General features: G+C 36.4%; 1 protein-coding gene across 2 annotated transcripts in view; it reads right to left on the reverse strand.

Moving 5' to 3' along the window:
• The window catches only part of CWC27 (CWC27 spliceosome associated cyclophilin), a 254,402-nt gene that overhangs the window by 67,168 nt on the left and 166,234 nt on the right, over positions 1–21,000 (reverse strand). For both annotated transcript variants that reach the window (XM_047753105.1, XM_047753024.1), the window contains exon 13: positions 3,060–3,169. In XM_047753105.1, the coding sequence (XP_047609061.1) occupies positions 3,060–3,169 (110 nt within the window). The remainder of the gene's footprint in view (positions 1–3,059; positions 3,170–21,000) is intronic.

Genomic DNA, 21,000 nt, shown 5'->3' on the forward strand with positions numbered 1-21,000 from the left:
TGGAAGTTCCCCGGCCAGGGATGGAATCTAAGCCAAAGCTGTGACCTATGCCACAGCTCCAGCAATACTGGATCCTTAAGCCACTGTGCCAGGCTAGGGTTGAACCTGTGCCTCTGCCAAGACACGTCGGACCACTAACCCACTGCGCCATAGTGGGAACTCCCTTGTCAATTCTTGATGGTAGACTTTCACATTTTGGAAATGTCTTTTTTCAGGGCATAATGAAAAATGAAAACAAAGGAAATTTCTTGGTGGAATTAAATTTTAAAATTTGCTAGAAAATTATGCTAGACCTAGATCTTATTTTTGGGAGTTGAAAGTGGTGAGACAGTGTGTTTTTTTAGAGGCAATTAATGCACTACTGGCATTTGCTCAAAGAAGGAGGACTGAGACTATGATGAAGAAAACATCCTCTTGGCTTTTCTTAACATCTCCTATATTCAAGATTGGACTCTCTCTAGCCACATTCTAAAGGCAAGAGAGGACACTAGGCAGAGAAGCAAAGACCACAAAAATAATGGGGCACAATATAGGTAGAAGAAGATGGGGTTGGCATGGAAGCAGTTCTATGTGGCATTCCTGGAGAATTAGTCTTCTAGCTTTTTGCTGAAGGGATGAAGGGCCAACCACCAACAGCAACCACCAACAGAGTGAGCCTTCTCAGCATGAAGAAGCGGTTTTTGAAGGGCCTGTCTTGGCAGACTGTGCATAAAAGTCTCTCCAGTGGTCTCCATGTCTCCTGTCCTGCCCTGGGTCCAGTCTACCCTCCATACTATAGCCAGGTTGGAGGGATCTTCCCAAACTGCAAGTGAGATCATATCATCTCTTTCTTTTGATGATTTTCCACTGCTTTTAGGGTAAAGCTAAACTTCTTAATATGGCTCAAAAATATCTTGTGTGAACTGGCTCCTGTTTACCTCTCTAGCCTCATCTTTTTCTTTTAGTTTAAGTTCCAGTCATACTTAGTATCTTTTAGTTCTTTGCAAAGAGGTCAGAGACTTCTAATATATTGTCCCTTTTGTCTAGTCATGTATCTCCTATTCAACCCTCAAAGCTCAGCTGAGAAGTCATTTCCCAGATTCTTATGCCCTGTTAGGTCCTACTGTTTGTACATTTACATACTTTCCTAAGCCTAACCCGTCATAATGCTCACTCCCTTTTATTGGTGTTACTTGTTTAACTGCCTCTTTTCCCTGTTGGCTCAGAGAGGAGAGGGATGTTTCTACCTTGTTTACCACCAAATACAGTGATTAGGATATGGGAGGTTCTTAATGATTATTTGCTAGGAGGGAAGAAAGAGGAATGCAGGAATAAGGGTGATTCTTAACATCTTTGGTAGTATATTCACTACCACAGCTGCTATTCAGAGGACTTTGTAACTCCATGAAAAAAAGTTAGAATGCTATTTTTCTTAATTTCATTTGATATGCCAGTTTCTTTGGAAAATTATGCATAAGTTAATTCTCTGTAATTACAATTTCCTATACTGAATTCTTGTTTAGTTTTCCCTATGATTATTTTCACACTAAGCACTGATGCATGATCTTCTTTACCAGTGATTAGGTGTCATTTATAATATAGTTTCTGATTAGATTAACTTATTCTAACAGGCTTGGGCTTTTTAATTCACTTTTATTTTGCCTGTTTATGTATATGCCTAAAAAAGCATGTTCTCATATATATACATAGCAGCACCAAATATAAGTAATCTTGGATTGCCCCCTGGCTTTTCAATACAAAAGGCTGCTCAAGAGATTCATATTATCAAATGCTAAGTGTTACATGGCACGTATGGTTGACTCTCAAATTGTTGAGCTAGCTTCCTACCTTTTTTTATTCTTTTTTGTTTGTTTGTTTGTTTGTCTTTTTAGGGCCACCTCTGTGGCAGACAGAAGTTCCCAGGCCAGGGGTCAAATAAGAGCTGCAGCTGCCAGCCTACACCACAGCCACAGCAATGCAGGATCCAAGCCATGTCTGCGACCTACACCACAGCTCCCAGCAATGCCAGATCCTTAACCCACTGAGTGATGCCAGGAATCAAACCCACGTCCTCATGGATACTAGCTGGGTTTGTTAACTGCTGAGCCACGGGGAGGACTCCCTCTTTTTTTTTTTTTTGTCTTTTTGCTATTTCTTTGGGCCGCTCCCGCAGCATATGGAGGTTCCCAGGCTAGGGGTCGAATCGGAGCTGTAGCCACCAGCCTATGCCAGAGCCACAGCAACACGGCATCCGAGCCGCGTCTGCAACCTACACCGCAGCTCACGGCAACGCCGGATCGTTAACCCACTGAGCAAGGGCAGGGACCGAACCCGCAACCTCATGGTTCCTAGTCGGATTCGTTAACCACTGCTCCACGACGGGAACTCCTCTTTTTTATTCTTGATTTCTGACAATCTTCTTATATTACTACATAAAGATTCAGAAATTACTTTCAGTAAGCAATGTTTTACAGTACTATCTATGGTAGAAGTCAACTAGCAGGCCAAGTGCCTTTTTTTTTTTTACAGGCAGTGTACAATTTCAAGTGCAGCTGGCTGGGCAGCATGTGAGATGCTGATCCAGAAGAGATCCCTTCATCATTATAATCACCACCTCTCCATCTCATAATATTCACTGAGTTAAAAGTTCTACCTAAGGAGTTCCTTTGTGGCACAGTGGGTTAAGGATCTGGCATTGTCATGGCTGTGGCTTTGGTCACTGCTGTGGTGTGAGTTTGATCCCTGGCCCAGGAATTTCTGCATGCCAAGGGCGTGGCCAAAAAAACTATCTAAATATCTGATAATATGTGGCTTTACCAGGTTCCTGTATTTGATAAGGGAGTACCAGGTTGAAACCTGAAAGTTTTAGGCTTTATGCCTATGATGTCTGGAAAGAACTCTATCATCTGGATCTTTGCATGAATGGCCAGTGTTCTTTTACCTCACCCTATATAAATACCTTTTTCATTTTTAAGAGGTAATGTTTCCCCTCATGTATAATCAAATGTGGCTTCATTAGCAACACGTGAAGATAATTAAAAGGCAATGCATTGCATAGGGATTTTGGTTTATGAAATTACCTGGTCTTCCCGGGAAGTTCCCTTCTTTGCCTGCTGCTTCCTCAAAGCTTCATACTTTTGCTTTTCTCTTCTGTATTCGGCAACAGCACCATCTGGGGCAGCCATTTCCTCTGAAGAATAATAGTGTGTTCTTAGGATAAACAGTAACAGAACTCTGTGGATTCATACTAACATCTATGAGTGTCTACCACTGAAGAGGAGGTCAGAAACTGGGATTGGTTTTCCTCCATTAAAAAAATAAAAAAACACACAAACCAGTAAATCCCACAAGCTCCACATGATTTCCTAGATTAGAAAGTGACTGATGGTATAAAAAATGCTGAATAGGGTGTGGAGAAAAGGGAACCCTCTTACCTGTTGATGGGAATGTGAACTGGTATAACAACCATGGAAAACGATATGGAGTGTCCTGAGAAAACTAAAATATAGAACTACCATATGATTCAGCAATTCCACTCTTGGGCATCAATCTGGACAAAACTATAATTCAAAAAGATATATACACCCCTATCTTCATGGTAGCACACTAGCCAAGACATGGAAGCAACTTGAAATATCCACTGACAGATGAATATATTAAGAAGATGTGGTACATGTATACAATTAAATACTACTCAACCATAAAAAAGAATGAAATAATGCCATTTGCAGCAACATGGGTGCAACTAGAGATTCTCATACTAAGTGAAGTCAGTCAGAAAAAGAAAGACAAATACCCTATGATATCATTTAAATGTGGAATCTAAAATATGACACAAATAAACCTATCTACAAAGCAGAAACAGACTCACAGACAGAGTAGACTCGTGGTTGCCAAGAGGGAGAAGGGAGGGAGTGGGATGGACTGGGAGTTTGGGATTAGTAGATGTAAACTATTACATTTAGAATGGATAAGCAATGAAGTTCTACCATACAGCACAGGGAACTATATCCAGCATCTTGAGAGAGACCATGATAGAAGATAATGTAAGAAAGTGACTGAAGTTAAGTTATCAACCAATTTTATAGACATCTTTATTATATACTGTACTGTCGTAATTGTTCTCACTTGTACTTATTTTACCATAAAATCACATATCTCACTTTTAAAATAAATAATATATACCTAAAAATTAGCAATACCATTTTACATTATTCCCTTGCCTTATAATCTTTCAATATTGGTTTATTTTCCAATTATGTGTGATTTTTACTTCCCAGGTAAATAATAACAAAACCAAATAACTTCAATTTAATGGCATCATAAAATATAAATATATCTAACAAAAAAATCAGTTTGAACAGGTACCCAGAAGCAGACTTTTTACCAAGTGAGAAATTAGAAAAAAAATCTATGGATTTGATCCTGCAATAATTCCACACAAAGATTATTTAATATCTGGGTTCACAGAATACAGTTTTCCCTCAAAAAAATAAAGTACTAACATTTTACGATACCTTACATTTATACATATTAATGAAAATTTGTGACTTAAAGAACAACCTATCTCTTCTTATCTTTCACTGGCAAATCAAGATAAGTCAGTTGTAATCAATAATACCAGTAATCATTCTACTCAAGCCTTGCTTTGTTGTTTGCCTCTTTATTACCTAGTTTTAGTAACATAATTAATGTATTATCACACAGCCATTTTGTTCAACAGATTTGGTTAAAAATAAGTGTGAACTAAGAACAAGTAGTCTTTTTATGGTTACCTAATATCACAATCTTGATATTGGTTAAAAGGTACAAAGGTTCAGTTATGTGGGATATATAAGTTCTGGAGCTCTCATGTACAACATGATGACTATAGTTAATACTGTATTATATACTTAAATCTGCTAAAAAAGTTAATCAGCACACACATATAAATTATAACTATGTAGGTGATGGATACTTAGCTAGATTGTGAGATTGTGCTTATCATTTCAAAATGGTTTCTCTAGTTCTTGGTCTTCTGAGATTTTTAATTGTATGATTTTAGGAGTCTTTCTTCTCCTCCTATTTTTATTTCTACAAAATGAACAGGTAAGCACCTTGAGAACAACTGTGAGGTCAGCTGGTCTTTAAGTATATACATTTGTGATACCAGCATTAAGTTTGCTAAGGTTCCATCTGGACTGCATGGAAACTGTAACCCAAACACTTAACTTCTACATAGTACACACAGCCAAATGCAATGACATCTGCTGCACCAACCTAACTGTGTGAAAAATATGGTCAACTCTTCTATTTCCTCACTGGGTATATCATATCAGTATAAAGTACATCTTTTTATAATGTGATCAAACTATAAATGTTCACAACACATTTTTCATGTTTTTATTTCTCAACAGTCTAAGTAATTTCCTTAGCTTTGTATTTCAGTTTATTAATTCTCTGTTTTGTTGTATCTAATCAGTTTTTAAGATAGAAACTGAGTCATTGATTTTAATAATTATATTTAAAAATTCTAGATATTCTATTTGGTTCTTTTTCAAATTCACCTGCTTTTTTTTGATAGCCTTAGTTTTTTATGATGATATTTATATGTTTAAAACCTCTTTATTTAAAACATTTGTTATGTTTTATCTTTCAGATTATTCTTGGAGATTCTTCTGTTATGTTTTCTGACTCTCTCCCTATAGTGGTCATTTCTCTATGTATTTTCTAATTTTTGATTGTGAGTATACCTACAGCTAGAGCTGTAGCTCCATCATGGTCCGTAGGAATCCTTGGCACCCAGGATTGTGTAAAGGTTCCTACAGAGAGCTTTTGCATTTGTTTATACCAGAAAATTAATGTGCTCTATTAGTGCACAGCCATCTTTTTCCCAAGTTAACTTCTTGGCTTAGAATTCCTGTACCATATAGGTAGTGTGCATTAAGACTTTATAGCCATGCCTGGTAGAGGTTTAGAGTTTTGATTTTTTATAAGCTTTTTTTTTCCTTCCACATATAGTTCAGAAACATGACCAGCTTCTTTGTGGCCTTCTTGACCAGGTTGACAGTTTTTCTAGTTTCTACCTCTCATGTCCAAGACTATATCTTTGTCCCAGTGTGAGATTAAAACCCCAGCTTCTAGCTATTAGAGTCTACATCTGGTTCCAGTATCCCCCTGGGCAACTATAGTGTGAGCTTGCCCACTTAATGCTCTGGTTATGCCTCCCCTTTATTTCTGGTATATAGGAATTTTCTTTTCTTTCTTTCTTACCTTCTCTTTCTCCCTCTTTCTCTCTCTCTCTCACCTTACCTCCGTCTCTTTCAAGCTTAGCTAAGTATTTAAATTGGGCTGGATCATATTTTATCCAGCATTTCCATATATTTGGAGAAGAAGGAAGTTCTGTCTTAACTCAGTTCATGTTGCCAGGACAGGAAGTAACACATTCATTTCTCATGTGCTTGAATCCCTCTTGAATAAACCAAAACTGAATAAGTGACTGGATGATTTTAGTGACATAAAACTAACTAATAAAATATAAAAAGAGTTTGAAAAAAAACAGTTTCTTTGTACAACGTGCTCTACTACTTTTCTTAAAAATCTCAATATATGCTGGATAATTCATAAATAATGATGCAGCATGATAACTATTTGTCAGTAACTGAAATTTCTATAAAATATATGCAAAATAAATGGGATTGAAAGTGGGCTAAGAAAGCCAGGATATTTACTAAGTACTGCATGTTAGGCACCATGCTAAGGTTCTTTGACTACACATGAAGAAAGTATCTATAAACCTATTTTACATTTAAGGAAACTGGAGAGGACCACAATTAGAATATACTAAAGTTCAAACATGAATTCAACTCTCTATGAAACTAAAATCCCACACTGCACACTACTGTCTTCAAATAAAACTTCAGTTGAGAAAATAAAATTTAGTTAAGTGTTCATCTTATGCCTGGCACTTGAATAAGTGCTATGAACACTATCAAAAACATATATGATACAGGCTTTTCATTCTAGAAAATAATTTAAAGGATAAAATGGACACGTAGAAACAGGAATTCAAGCTACTGATTATAAGCATTACGTTGCTGATTCTTGGGTAGAATACTAGTCATCTAGAAGGTTTAAAGCTTACCTATGTTATAGCACTAGAATAAAAAAAAAATTAAAATAACAGTGATCTCTGAGATAAAATTAGGTAATATGAAAGAGTTTGAGTATGAGAATGTCTAACCATCACTTTGCTACTAGAGCACCATAACTTAGCTAGTATCCACATGTGGATTAGTTGCAGAACCTGGGCTAAAACTTGTGTTCTGACCCTTAGTTTAGGTGACGTTCTGTAGTAAGACTAAAGGTTAAATACTGCACGTTTCCCCCTGTGTGTTGTAAAGGATGCCTCTAACCCTTCCCTAAGAGCTAGTCAGAAACATAATCCTTGCTCCACTTGATTCTCTTCATTACAAACCTTTTTGTTCTGAGCATAAAGGGGAGATGACTACACATTTACTGGTGACTTTAGCTAATGAACCAATAGTATTCGTCTACAAATCTCATTTTATAGATAAAAGGGCTTATACCCTCTACTTTCTCAGTACTGGAGCTCAAGTAGCTAAAAACCTCCAAGTAGCTGCACAGGAGTTCCTGTTGAGGCTCAGCAGTAATGAACACAACTAGGATCCATGAGGATGTGGTTCAATCTCTGGCCTCGCTGAGTAGTTTAAGGATCCAGCATTGCCTTGAGCTGTAGTGTAGGTCATAGACGCAGCTCGGATCCTGCGTTACTGTGGCCGTGGTGTAGGCTGGCAGATGTGGCTCTGATTCAACCCCTAGTCTGAGAACCTCCATATGCTGCATGTGCAGCCCTAAAAAGACCAAAAAAACAAAAATTCAAATAGCCACATATTCATTCCTTTTTAAAAAAGTTAAGTGATTATTATGTATCAGAAACTGAGTATAAAAGATTTTAAACAGCTTTAGATCCACTACTAAGGAAATTTTTGAAAAATTCCCATAATAAATACAAACATATAAATAAAGGTGATATGTTAATGATAATATTAACATTTGAAAACAAAAGGGGTTGGCTTTAATGGACATAGAAAAATATCAAAGCTATTGGCATCTAGTTATATCTCATCATACTTTCTGGAAGCTACAAAGCATGTTTTTGTCAAATTTTTTTTTTGTCTTTTTGCTATTTCTTTGGGCCGCTCCCCTGGCATATCGAGGTTCCCAGGCTAGGGGTCGAATCGGAGCTGTAGCCACCGGCCTACGCCAGAGCCACAGTAACGCGGGATCGGAGCTGCGTCTGCAACCTACACCACAGCTCACGGCAACGCCGGATCGTTAACCCACTGAGCAAGGGCAGGGACCGAACCCGCAACCTCATGGTTCCTAGTTGGATTCGTTAACCACTGCGCCACGACAGGAACTCCTATCAAATTTTATATATAACAGATCTTAAATTAATCCCAGGAAAAGTACCAGACTTGAAAATATGTAACATAATAGCTAACATTTCGAGTATTCACTATGTGCCAGATACTAGCACCTTGAGTTGCATATTTAATTCTCATAATCGACAACCTTGAGAAAGGCATATTATTAACCCCATTTTGCTGATAAGGAAACCAGGGCAGTAAGAGGTTAAATAACTTATCTCAGGGATTACAAACATGGGAATAAAAAAATACAGTCTAGCTCTGAAATACAAGTTCTTAACCAGCTTGGTTATTTCTTCTTCATGTCTGAAACACAAGAAAACTTAGAAGGAATTATTCCAATTTGACATGAAAAGGAATCAGGATACCATACTGTATGTGTCCTGATGAAATAAAATCCTACCAAAAAAGTCTTGAATTCCTTCCAGATCATAATAAATGGGAAGTGCAGCATACCAAACAGCAGGTTAATGAAGATAATTTCCACCTAGAAAGAATCCTTTATGGTAGTTCCCGTCATGGCTCAGGGGTCAAGAATCTGACTAGCATCCATGAGGATGTAGATTCTATCCCTTGCCTTACTCAGTGGGTTAAGGATCCTGTGTTGCTGTGGCTTGGTGAGGGCAGCAGCTGCAGCTCTGATTCAACCCCTAGCCAAGGAACCTCCATATGCTGTGGATGTGGCCCTAAAGAAGCAAAAAAAAAGCAAAAAAAAAAGTTAAAAAAATAAAACCTCTTTAAAAAAAGGAATCTTTTATGGATTTTCCTCATTCTCCTTAATTAATCATATATTTCCCTCATTTGAATTTTTAAACACTTTGTAGCACCTAAACACACTAGATCATAACTGCCTCTTTGTATTGCCCCCCTTGTCTACAAACTCACATGGCAGGAACAGTGCCCTATTTGTGAGCACTTGTGTATAGTATGTACTCAATAAATACTAGCTGAATGGACAAATGAACAGACTGATCACTTTTAGATCTTAAATTACCACAGTGTCCATGGTTATCTTATTGATCTTGCTGGATGGTAAGGCTCCTAGCATACAAATACTTTTTTAATAGATAGCTGCCTAATTTAGTTGAGTTGTCTTTTTTTTTTTTTTTGTCTTTTAGGGCAGCACCCGCAGCAATATGGATGTTCCCAGGCTAGGGGTTTAATTGGAGCTATAGCTGCCAGTCTATGCCACAGCCACAGCCACAGCAATGCCAGATCCGAGCTGCATCTGCGACTTACACTACACCTCACAGCAATGCTGTATCCTTAAACCACTGAGCGAGGCCAGTGATAGAATGAACCCGCAACCTCATGGTTCCTAGTCGGATTCATTTCTGCTGCGCCACAATGGGAACTCCTAATTAAGTTGAGTTGTAAGGCACCAATTTATTTCTGACACATTAAATAGAAGCAAAGAAATCTTTCCACAGAAAAGAAAATCATGGACTTGGAGAATAGACTGTGGTTGCCAAGGGGGATGGGGAGGGAGTGGGAGGGACTGGAACTTTGGGGTAAATGGATGCAGAATGTTGCCTTTGGGATGGATTGACAACGGAATCCTGCTGTGTAGCATTGGGAACTCTGTCTAGTCACTTATGATGGAACATGTAATGTCACAAAAAGGAATGTATACATATAAGTGTAACTGGGTCACCACGCTGTACAATAGAAAAAAAATATACACATAAATAAAAGATAAAAAATTAAAAATTAAAAAAAAATCAAACAAGGAGCTCTTAAAAAAAAAATGAAGTAAGAGGAGCAGAAGTTAACTTGAAGACAGCACCCCTGATTAAGGCCCTAGAACCCTGAGTTTTCTGGGTAGAATCCCTATAAAAGCTGCAGCTATTCACTTAGGCTTTACCAGCTCCCTGAGGAGCTACTGGGGAAAAACTATATATCCTCTACCCTAGTCAAAAAATCTGTTTTGATTTGTTTTATCAAGAAAATCCACTGTAGGAGTTCCCGTCATGGCTCAGCAGTTAACGAACCCAACTAACATCCATGAGGATGCAAGTTCAGATCCCTGGTCTCGCTCAGTGGGTCAAGGATCTGGTGTTGCCATGAACCGTGGTGTAGGTCACAGACTCGGCTCGGATCTGGCATTGCTGTGGCTCTGGGGTAGGCCAGCAGTTATAGCTCCAATTAGACCCCTAGCCTGGGAACCTCCAAATGCCCCGGGTATGGCCTTAAATAGACAAAAAGACAAAAAAAAAAAAAAGAAAAAATCCACTATAGAAATGATAACAGTGGATTATTTTGTGACATTAAAATGAGAGCCTACATGTAATATATTCACAATTATAATCCATAATATCTACTGAGTGATCAGAGGTTGAATCTGTACTAATTTTGTTTTAAAGATAACTGAAAATGCTTAGTTGATATCTTTAAAAAGCAAATAAGAAAATTCGTTTCTCTACTCAATGAAACTGCTAAAATAAAGACATTCACAATAAAGAGATTATTTAATAAACATATCCATATGTACATTTATGAAGATTAGGCAGAAATTTAGGCAAAGACTGGGCTAAAAGTTTAATTGTTTTCTGTACCATGAGTTAAAGTAAGAAATCTATAATTTATTAATTTCATTTGACCAGTTTTTACTTTTAGCATATTTTAAATTCTACAAATCAAACAATGCTGGCTCCATCTGGTGGTCAAAATAAGACTATAGTGTCATGAAAATTAGGCAAAAGTGGTTAAATAATTTAGGGACTACATGAAATAGGTTTAAACACTGAACACTGAACACAGAAGTATGCTTCAACACTGACTATTAAGTGGAATTATCTACACTTACACAGATTTTTTTTTTCTTTCTCTGTTCATCCTAGCCTAAGCTCTTCAGGTTATTTTGAGGCTAAAAGTATTTCTCAAAATAAAGCAATAAAGAATATTTTCTTTTGTGGGTGTTTTTTATTAGCTGATTTGAGAAATGTAAAGGTAATAATACAGTTGAGTTTATCCACATTTTCAGACTGTATTACATTTTAGAATATAAACCATAAAAATGCTGATTTTCAGTTGTATTTTCCATTAAATACTTCAAAAAGGGCTGGTTAGTGGATATATGAATTCTCATCTAGGGGGTCCTGTATATTCATATTCTACTGGCTGCTTAATCTTAATTTTTAAATTTAGTACAAAAGTAATATGTCCAGACTCACAAGACAAAATATTATTACTAAGAAGTTCTTAGACAGTAATAACTTGCTTGTAGTACAGTTCAAAAACACTGAGGTTCAGAGAAGTTAAATGATTATGCTAAACTGGGGATATCAGAAACCAGATTTTCTGACAATCCAATGTTGTTTGTTCTCTATATATACTGCTATGGGTACTTTCTCTTTGTAGCACATAATCATTGCAGATATATTTCATTACAACCTAATAATCACTTTGAAATTATTTACAGTTGCTCCTCTGTATATGTGGGAAATTGGTTCCAGGCCCACCAATGCCTACACTAAAATCCAAGGATGCTGAAGTCCCTTATATATGATACAGTGTGTATGTGTGTGTGTGTGTGTGTGTGTGTGTGTGTGTGTGTGTGTATGTACACACATACATACATTTATATATATACTCCCTGCACACCTTCCAGTATACTTTAAGTCATCTCTAGATGACTTATAATATCTAATACAATGTAAATGCTATGTAAATAGTTGCTGGTGTGCAGCAAATTCAAGTGTTGCTCTTTGGAACTTTCTGGAATTTTTTTTTCTTAATGCTTTCCACCCAAGTTTGGCTGAATCTGTGGATGGGGAACCTGTGGATATGGAGGGCTGATCGAACATTTTGAGTACAGTGTGACCATCTGTAAAATGGCATAACTGCCCAATATAGATTTAATTCTCTAATTAGAAGTTTTCTGAATTTCTACTTTTGTTAGTTTCTCTTATGTTATTAGTAATTTAAAAAAACCTTGTTTTTAAAGTCCCACTTCTTTCCAAATACAAAATTTTATCTTTTTTGCTTTGTTGAGTTTATAATTCAAATAGCAGTAGTGTTGGTTATGACTTGTAGTCCTAACAGCACATAAATTAATTACTACAAAGTATATATTATACTAAATTAAAATAAATTTAAGTGATCTAATAAATGAAGAGATAAGAGAACTTAGATCAATAAAGACAATTTCTGAATACTCAACATTAAATTGATTTAAATTAGGCTTGTCTTTTACTAATGAAGTTTTTAATTATATAGGCTCAATCTGATAGGCTTTTTATCAGTGTTCTTCCATTCTTATTAATAATGATCACAAGAAACAATTACAAAATGTAAATGGTTACTGAGAATTACTGAGGGACATGAATGGCTTTTCTTCTGGGGGCTCTAGCTTCCCACCTGGGGCTGTAGTCTGCTGCTCTTGTTCACTTTTACCTCATTTCCCTCACACGGACCTCAGGACCAGCACAAGGTTGATTGATTTTTGCCCCCAGGCCCGTCAACAGAGCACACTTTGTACTTCTCCAGATGGTGTGACCCACAATTCTTGTAGTTTTGTGGCCATTTTGACAATGTCCTATGTTGCCCTGTCATTCTGGATGTGGAAACTACAAATTATATACTACACATTGCAGCAGTAAGAAAAAAGCTCCAAATTCTTCAAGACAAAAAGATTTCATGAAGCCAACCAGGAAGGATACTAAAGAAAGAATGGCTGTCTAAAGTCGCCGAAGGCTATGATTACCTTAGCAAATTCAACACTGCAGAATATCATGCTTGCTAACAGTACTTAAAGGACGGTGCTATTGTTTTGTAGTAAACTCATGAGATACTTTTCTTCAGGTAATCCTGAGAGTTTATAAACGGGTTCAGAGTCATCCTTAAATACCTGCATATGTGGTATGGCAGAATATTCTTCATATCCTCTATGTCATTGAGGTAACGGAACCAATAAAGTGGCTTCTAAAATAAAAGTATGATCACTACTACCAGCACCATTTCCATTTTTTAGGACCTAGCAAGTCTGAGATACAATACTATGAATTTCATGCCTGCTTTCTCACTCAGCTTAACATTGTTAACAACAGAAGGGGTATTATCATCTCTATTTTATGCACGAGGAAACAGAGGTTCAGAGAAGTTAAGTATCTTGCCCAAGGTTATATGGCTAATGATAGAGCAAGGATTTGAAATCAGGGATGTCAGACTTCAAAGCCCATGGTTTTTCTATTTTATTATACTGTGAACAGTTATGGGGAAGGGGGGGGCACTAGTATGGATGCAGGTGAAGGAAATAAAGATAGTTCTGATGTTGAGGAGCTTATAGGCTGGAAAAGGGATAAAACATACTCTTCAACAGTGTGGAGGCACAAATGACACGAGAGGTCCTGATAAAGTACTGATGAAATTTATGCATGGAGGGAGAGGGAAAGTTGAGTGAAGAAGTGATAGTATAACTGGGCCTTGAAGGAGACATCAGATTTAGTTATAGCAAGTAGAAGATACAACATGACTAAAGCATGAAAGGAACATAGTGCAGGATACACAAGAGGAAGAGGAAAAATGTTTTGTGAAAATGAAGGATGGGTAAATAAGATGGAGAATCAGGAACATAAGAGAAAAATCTGATCATGAAAGTCCTTGAGTGTCAGATTAAGGAATTTGAACTTCACTGGAAGGAGGCACGGAGGAGCCACTTTTATACCTTGTAGGTCACAACTGTTTGTAAGCCTTTAATAAAATGAAATGAGGTGTGTTGAACCACCTTAGATCATTCATTCTTAGAACTCATTTCTAATAATGTTTTAAACTTTTTTTTTATGGTACTAGTTTGGTGTTAGCTGATAAAATTTCAGTACCAAGTTTCCTGATAGCCGTACTTCTCTTAATGATAACGATGCATTTCTCAAGTTCAGTGAAGAAAAGAGCAAAGGCAAGTGAGAAAGAGAGAGAGAGAGAAAGAGAAACTGATTCCCAAAATCTGTTGGGATTTTTTTCCCCTAATTATTTTAGGAAGAAACCTGGAAAAATATCCTGGTAAAATAAATTTCCTACATCTATCAGAATATTCTAATTTAAATGTGAAAACAAATGCCATTATTTGAAAGGACCATACTCAGTGTTTCTGGCTCTGCTTACTGTCTCAGCATTTTTTTTTTTTTAAACCTGCCTAGACTGTTGCACGAATTCTGGTTCAGATTTCACCTCTTCTTTCCCAATCCCTATCTTTAATGGTATCTCTAACAAACTACATTTTGAACTTAAGTGAGGGTAGAAAAAGGGTCATTGCTTCACGTGAAGTTGACTGTGTCCAAATGCACTTTTTGGAACTTGGGGTTAGAGGGTGAGTTGGATGGGGATCACCTTGCTCAATATTTTAGTGTTAATGCTGTGAATTGTAGGCCAGTCCTCAGGCTGCTGATGATAGTTTCAAGCTAACAGGTCATACTGCTTGTGGCTTATTTTATTTTATTTTGAAAGGAAACAATGCTCTGCAGTTTTATAGTGGAAAGAATATTGGACAAAAGATCTGACTCTTCAAATCTACTGTTTAAGTTAGGTGAGTACTAAATATCTTTAATACTTTGTTTTCTTCATTTGCAAAATGGACATGATAAAACTTGTTTAATCTACTTCTTAGGACTGTTAGAGAATTAAATGTAATGAGGCATGTGTCAGGACTTTGTAGACTGTTCATGTTATACAACTATAGGGTATCATTATTTGGCAGAGAATACAGGGCACCATATTTTATGTCTATAAGCTGCTTTATAGTTATGGCTCTTTTCAAACAAGATTTAATCATTTGAAGAAGCAAGAAGGAGACATAGTATTTTTCATTTTCTTAACATATTTGAATAAAAAGTATTTCCATATATTAAATCATATTTTAAAAGTACCAATTAAACTTACATTTGGAAGAAAGGTGGAAAATCCTTGTGTAAAAGTAGACTATCAAAACAAATTATATTTTTCTAAATATGAATGTTCAATGCAGCATTCTTATTATGAGGCTTACCTATAATTCTGAATTTGCTTAAGAATAAGCAGTATCTGCAAGCATACTGATAAGATGGAAAATGCTGTGCTACTCCTATATTATACCTGTAGCTAATATTTACACTAATAGTGCTTTCCATGTGCCAGTCAGTATTCTAAGTGCTTTATGCTTAATAACTCATTTAAATATATTAGGGAATAGCTGCCACTAGAAAGACCAGGGCATTCCACTTGGAAACTATCCTTTTGGAAAAAGCTGAAAACTAAAAAAGTATGAGATGCCGAATGTTAGTAAGCTCCAACTAAGAAGGGCACCAAAGTTGGACCCAGGAATGTGAGTTCCCTGAGGGCAGAGACTTTTCTACTTTATTTGCCTTTTTACGTCTAGAGACCAGAATAGTGCTGTATGTTTTCAGGCATTGGATAAATACTATTATAATGAATACAATTTTTAAAAAAGGGAAAGCGTTATTTCAGAGAAAAGTGGATTCTTAAAGTAACTGAAAGAGTGGGAAATGACAGTGTGTCGAAGCAGAGTAGACTGAAAAACTGGTCTTCTTTCTCCCAAACTGGGAAGAGCTGTAATCATCAGTTGCTCTTGTAGGTATAATGTCTCTGAACATTTTTTAGTGGTACCTACAGCCAAAAATGATCAGGAAACAAGAGAAATATAATACTCATCAAAGTGGCTTATAAACTAAAGTTAAGAGTCTCTGAACTCTACAGTACAAAAACACGTTTGCTGGACAAAATAATTTTAAAAGTGCCTAAGTTTTCAAATGGCATTAATTAATCCTTTAATGAAGAAAGATTATTGTGGTTTGTTTGTCCAATTAACTTCATAAACTAAAATCGTTACCAAAGCAATCTTACACTTTTTTTCTTGGTGAAGTGGAAAATTTCTCGCCCTCTTATTTTGGATTAGAACATAATTACAGACACATTCTCACTGATTAATTTTTAAAAAATCTTTGGCTTAGTCACAAAAGAAAGCCAACACATTGAATGGACTGGGTTCAATATTTTGAGTTAGCAACTTTACATTCTATTTCCAGCTTTGTCACTGGAATAAAGGCTTGAGTCAACCTTACAATGCTTTGTCTCTCTTTTCTTAGATGGTAAACTTAGTATTAATTACTATTGCCTTAAGACTATCTAATGTAGTAAATTAATTACCTGTGATATGCTGTTAAAATACCCAGAATAATAAGAACATGAATAATAGGGAAAAAAGCCAGCCAACCTTAAGAAATATTTCTGAGAAACCAGTGGACTGGATTCTATCCCAACAGTCTGCCCAGAGTCTTCACAAGATACCACAGACTAGCGAGTCTTGGCTGTGGTAGAATAAATATAACTATTTTTCTCTTCAACCATAGCCAAATTGGTAAGAACAAACATAATTATTCTTCTGTATTTGCTTCATATGCAACTCAGCACAATATAGAATAAAGTGTAAGGGAACTCTCCATGGGTTTTGCAGAAGTGAAAGTACAAAGGACTTATTTTTGATGTTATTTTTCTATAGCAGACTCAGCCCATCTCCTTAAGTCACAGAAAATATTGCAATTAGGATGTAAGAAATAAACCAGGAGCGTAGCAAATAGGAAATTAATGCTGCTAATTCTTGGTTGGGATTATTCGAAAGGAGCCCAACATATAACATTGTTTCTAGAAAGTATCATAATATAGTGTCTGATAAACACTGCCAAAATAGTACAATTGATCCTTGAACAATGTGGGGATTAGAGATGCAAACTCCTCAGCAGTTAAAAATCTGAGTATAACTTCACAGCCAGTCCTCTGTATCTGTGGTTCCATGTGCAGAGATTCAACTAGTCATAGGTTGGGTAGTAGTGTAGTATGCATTTACTGACAAGAATCCACGTGTAAGTGTGCAGTTCAAACTCTTGTTGTTCAAGGGTCAATCGTAATAATAAAACTATTTAAATTCTTTCTTAAGTGTTCATACATTACATAGACGGGGAGAGGGAGAGAATAAAGATATTCTCTCATTAAACCTTAAATTATTATAGTAAAGGAGAGGGTACAAATGACTTCATGAAAATTCATTCCCACTCTGCATTCCAGGAACACAGCTTACAAAACAAGAAAAGGTGTCATACATAGAGAACAAACATGTTGTTGCCAGAGGGGAGGGATTTGGGTAAAGGATGCAGTGGAAGGTTGGGCTTGTCAGATGTAAGCGATACTACATGAAGGGGATAAACAACAAGATCCTACTGTACAGCACAGAGAACTACATTCATTGTCCTATGACAGACCATAACGGAAAAGAATAGTTTAAAAAGGGTGTGTGTGTGTGTGTATGAATCACTTTGCTGTAAGCAGAAATTAACACAACATTGTAAATTAACCATACTTCAATTGAAAAAAAAAAGAAAAGACATCATAGTTTCTCTTATTTCTATGCATTTGCATGCACTGTATCTTCTGCCTGGAACACTTTTATTCAGCTAACTTACCCGAACCAGTAGCCTCGAAAATTTTTAAAAGTGAGAGGTTTCTAGAATACAAATGGAATCATGAAAAAAAAGTAAGGATATTTTGTTGTATCTTTTAAACTATTATTTTGGGTTGTAGGTTATATATAGTACACAATATATTCACTTAGTGGTACCTACATATGAATCATAAACACATTTTGAAAATACATATATTAGAAGTGTTCACAGTTTTATAACCAAAATGGCCAGCAGTTGACAAATTAGGTAAACAAAATGTGGCCTAGCCATAAAATGGAATATAATTTAACCATAAAGAGGAATGAATTACTGATACATCCTAAAACATACAAACCTTGAAAACATGATGATATGTGAAAGAAGACAGTACAAAAAGCCACATGTTATATGTGTCCATTCATGTGAAATATCTAGAACAAAGAAATCTACAGAGGCAAAAATAGATTAGTGGTTGCCTAGGGCTGGGGAGGGGAGGCTGAGGCTCTAGCAGGAGAAAGTGAAGGGTACAAGGTTTCTTTTTTGGATGATGAAAATGTTCTAAAATTGTGGTGATGTTTGAAGAGATCTACCAATATACCAAAGCCATTGAACTGCACATTTAACTGGGTGAATTGTACAGCATACTAACTATATCTCAATAGAACTGTTGAAAATATAATAAACAAAAAACTTTATGCTACAGGTGTAATAAAACATTTTTTTGGAGACTACTGGTCTCAATAGCTGATGATCCTATTCTTAGATATCTAGGACAAAATGCTGCCTACTGGATTTAATTGCCTTTCCTCCGCTCCCTAAAACCCTGAGAATGCTTACCGTGCTGCTCTGATAACCCCTTGTTTGTCTCTTTCACCTGCTAAACTACAAATCTTATATCCTCACTACACATCACAGATTGAAATAATTTTCAGGTGGCCTAAGGAATTAAAAGTGAAAATAAAGTAATAGAATAACTATAGGAAGATATGGATGAATATTTAAACCATTTTGACCAGATACCTGGTGGGGGGGGGGGGGGTTCAAAAAAAATACTGACACTGGGTCTTACTTCCTGAGCTGTGGAATTTCTAGGTGATTCTAATATGCAGAAAAGGTTGAGAACTATTGGTCTAGTGATGAAGGAGAGATCAGGAAAAGCATCTTAGGGAAATCATCTTAAATAACTTGAATATGGAGGTACAATCCATTACATATAGAAGTCTTGGGTGGGAAAAATGTTGTTATGCTGAAAAATGTAGCCTTCCTGGAGTATAAGATCCAAAATGAGAGATGAGACTAGTGTGGCAGCAAAGTTCAATCCATGTAGGGCGTGGTATGGCATGCAAAATATTTTATCCTGTAGGAAATGAGACCCCTTTAAAGAATTTTATGAAGGGGATTGACACATGATCAAGTTTGTGTTTAAGAAAAGCCACACACAGAATGTATTGGCAGGATCTGAGATTAGCAACGGAGATCTGTTGGCAGCCTGTTAGCAGGTTGTTAAAATAGCCCAACAAAAAAACTTGTGGCTAAAATGGTCATGGTACAACATAAGGTGCAGACTAGAAACCTGTAGTAAAAGAGGTGGCATTTGCAAGAGAAATGTACAAAGGACAGATTTATTTTGAGGATATTGCAGTATTTTGAGATCTAAATCTAATTCTGTTCATTCAGAAAAATATGCAAATACTAATCCCTAATTGACACATGATAAATGATATTTTTCTCTATAAATACCTCTAGTTAACTAAACGATGAAACAGTTTCCAAAATAATTATCCCCAAGGTCTTGGATTTCACATTCATTTTAGGAAATCTTAAACCTTTTATTTGCTAAGTAAAATAAAAAATTTCCCTGAGGTTGTAATTTCTACATTTCCTAAGTTTCTTAAGAGAAAAATCAAATCTCAGAAAGAAACAAAAAAATACCCATTAAATAAAATAAAAGCTCTTTTGTAAGGTACCATAATCTCTAAAGTGAGATTTCAAAGGTCTTCCCAAATGGTAGGTCCTTGATCACATTGAAGTTAGCGGGTTTTCAAAGTGACATTGTGTTCTGATCTTTTTTCATCAAAATGAACAAGCTATTCATGATTTCTCCCTTATATAGTTTATTTCTTCTGTTTCTTCAAGGTTCTACAAATTATGGAACTACTGAACTCAATGTTGCAGAAAGAGGCACATTACAAGAATGTGCCTCTCCTGTATCCCAGACTCTGAGATCTGGAAGGTGGCCTTTTGTCACTGGAGGAAGGACAGGAGTGCTGCAAGAGATCACCCCTCCCAAGAGATAGGTGCATAGGTCCTACCCAAGTCAACAGGAGAACAACAGAAACTGTCCAGCAATCCAGGCCTCATAGTAATTATGAGGGAACATCACTCTACTTTTGGGGAATTTGAAGACTGTAGTACTTAGAATATAACTAGAGCAGTAATAACACCCAGGTCACCCAAAGCAGGCAGGCAGGAACCAGGAGATATACAGTAGATGGGGCAAATAGAAATTAAACAAGATGGTAGATTTAAATCCAACCATTCAATAACTACACTAAGTGTAAACAGATTCAATACACTAACAAAATTCAAGGGTTGTCAGGCTGGATCTAAAAGGACTGAACTAGGAGCTCCCTGGTGGCTCAGCGGGTTAAGGATCCAGCATCGTCACTGCTGTGACATAGGTTTGATCTCTGGCCTGGGAACTTCCTCAGGCCATGGGTATGGCAAAATAATTAATTTATAAAATGATCCAAATATATATTGTTTACAAGTAACACATAAAAACACAAATAAGTTAAATAAAAAATAATAACACTCTTTTTTTAAAAAAAATTGTAGTTTTAAAAAAATTATAGTTTACAATCTTGTGCCAATTTCTGCTGTACAGCAAAGTGGCCCAGGCATACATATATATATACATTCTTTTTCTCATGTTATCTTCCATCATGTTCTATCTCAAGAGATTGGATATAGTTCCCTGCTATGAAGTAGGTTCTCATTGTTTATCCTTTCTAAATGTAATAGTTTGCATCTACTAACCCAAATTTCCAGTCTATCCTACTTCTGCTCCCTTTCCCCCTGGCATCCACAAGTCTGTTCCCTATGTCTGTGAGTTTGTTTCTGTCTCATGGTTAGGTTCATCTGTGCCCTGTTTTAGAGTCTAC

The sequence above is a fragment of the Phacochoerus africanus genome, chromosome 1 (genome assembly GCF_016906955.1).
Source record: "Phacochoerus africanus isolate WHEZ1 chromosome 1, ROS_Pafr_v1, whole genome shotgun sequence".
In the NCBI taxonomy this organism is placed as follows: Eukaryota; Metazoa; Chordata; class Mammalia; order Artiodactyla; family Suidae; genus Phacochoerus; species Phacochoerus africanus.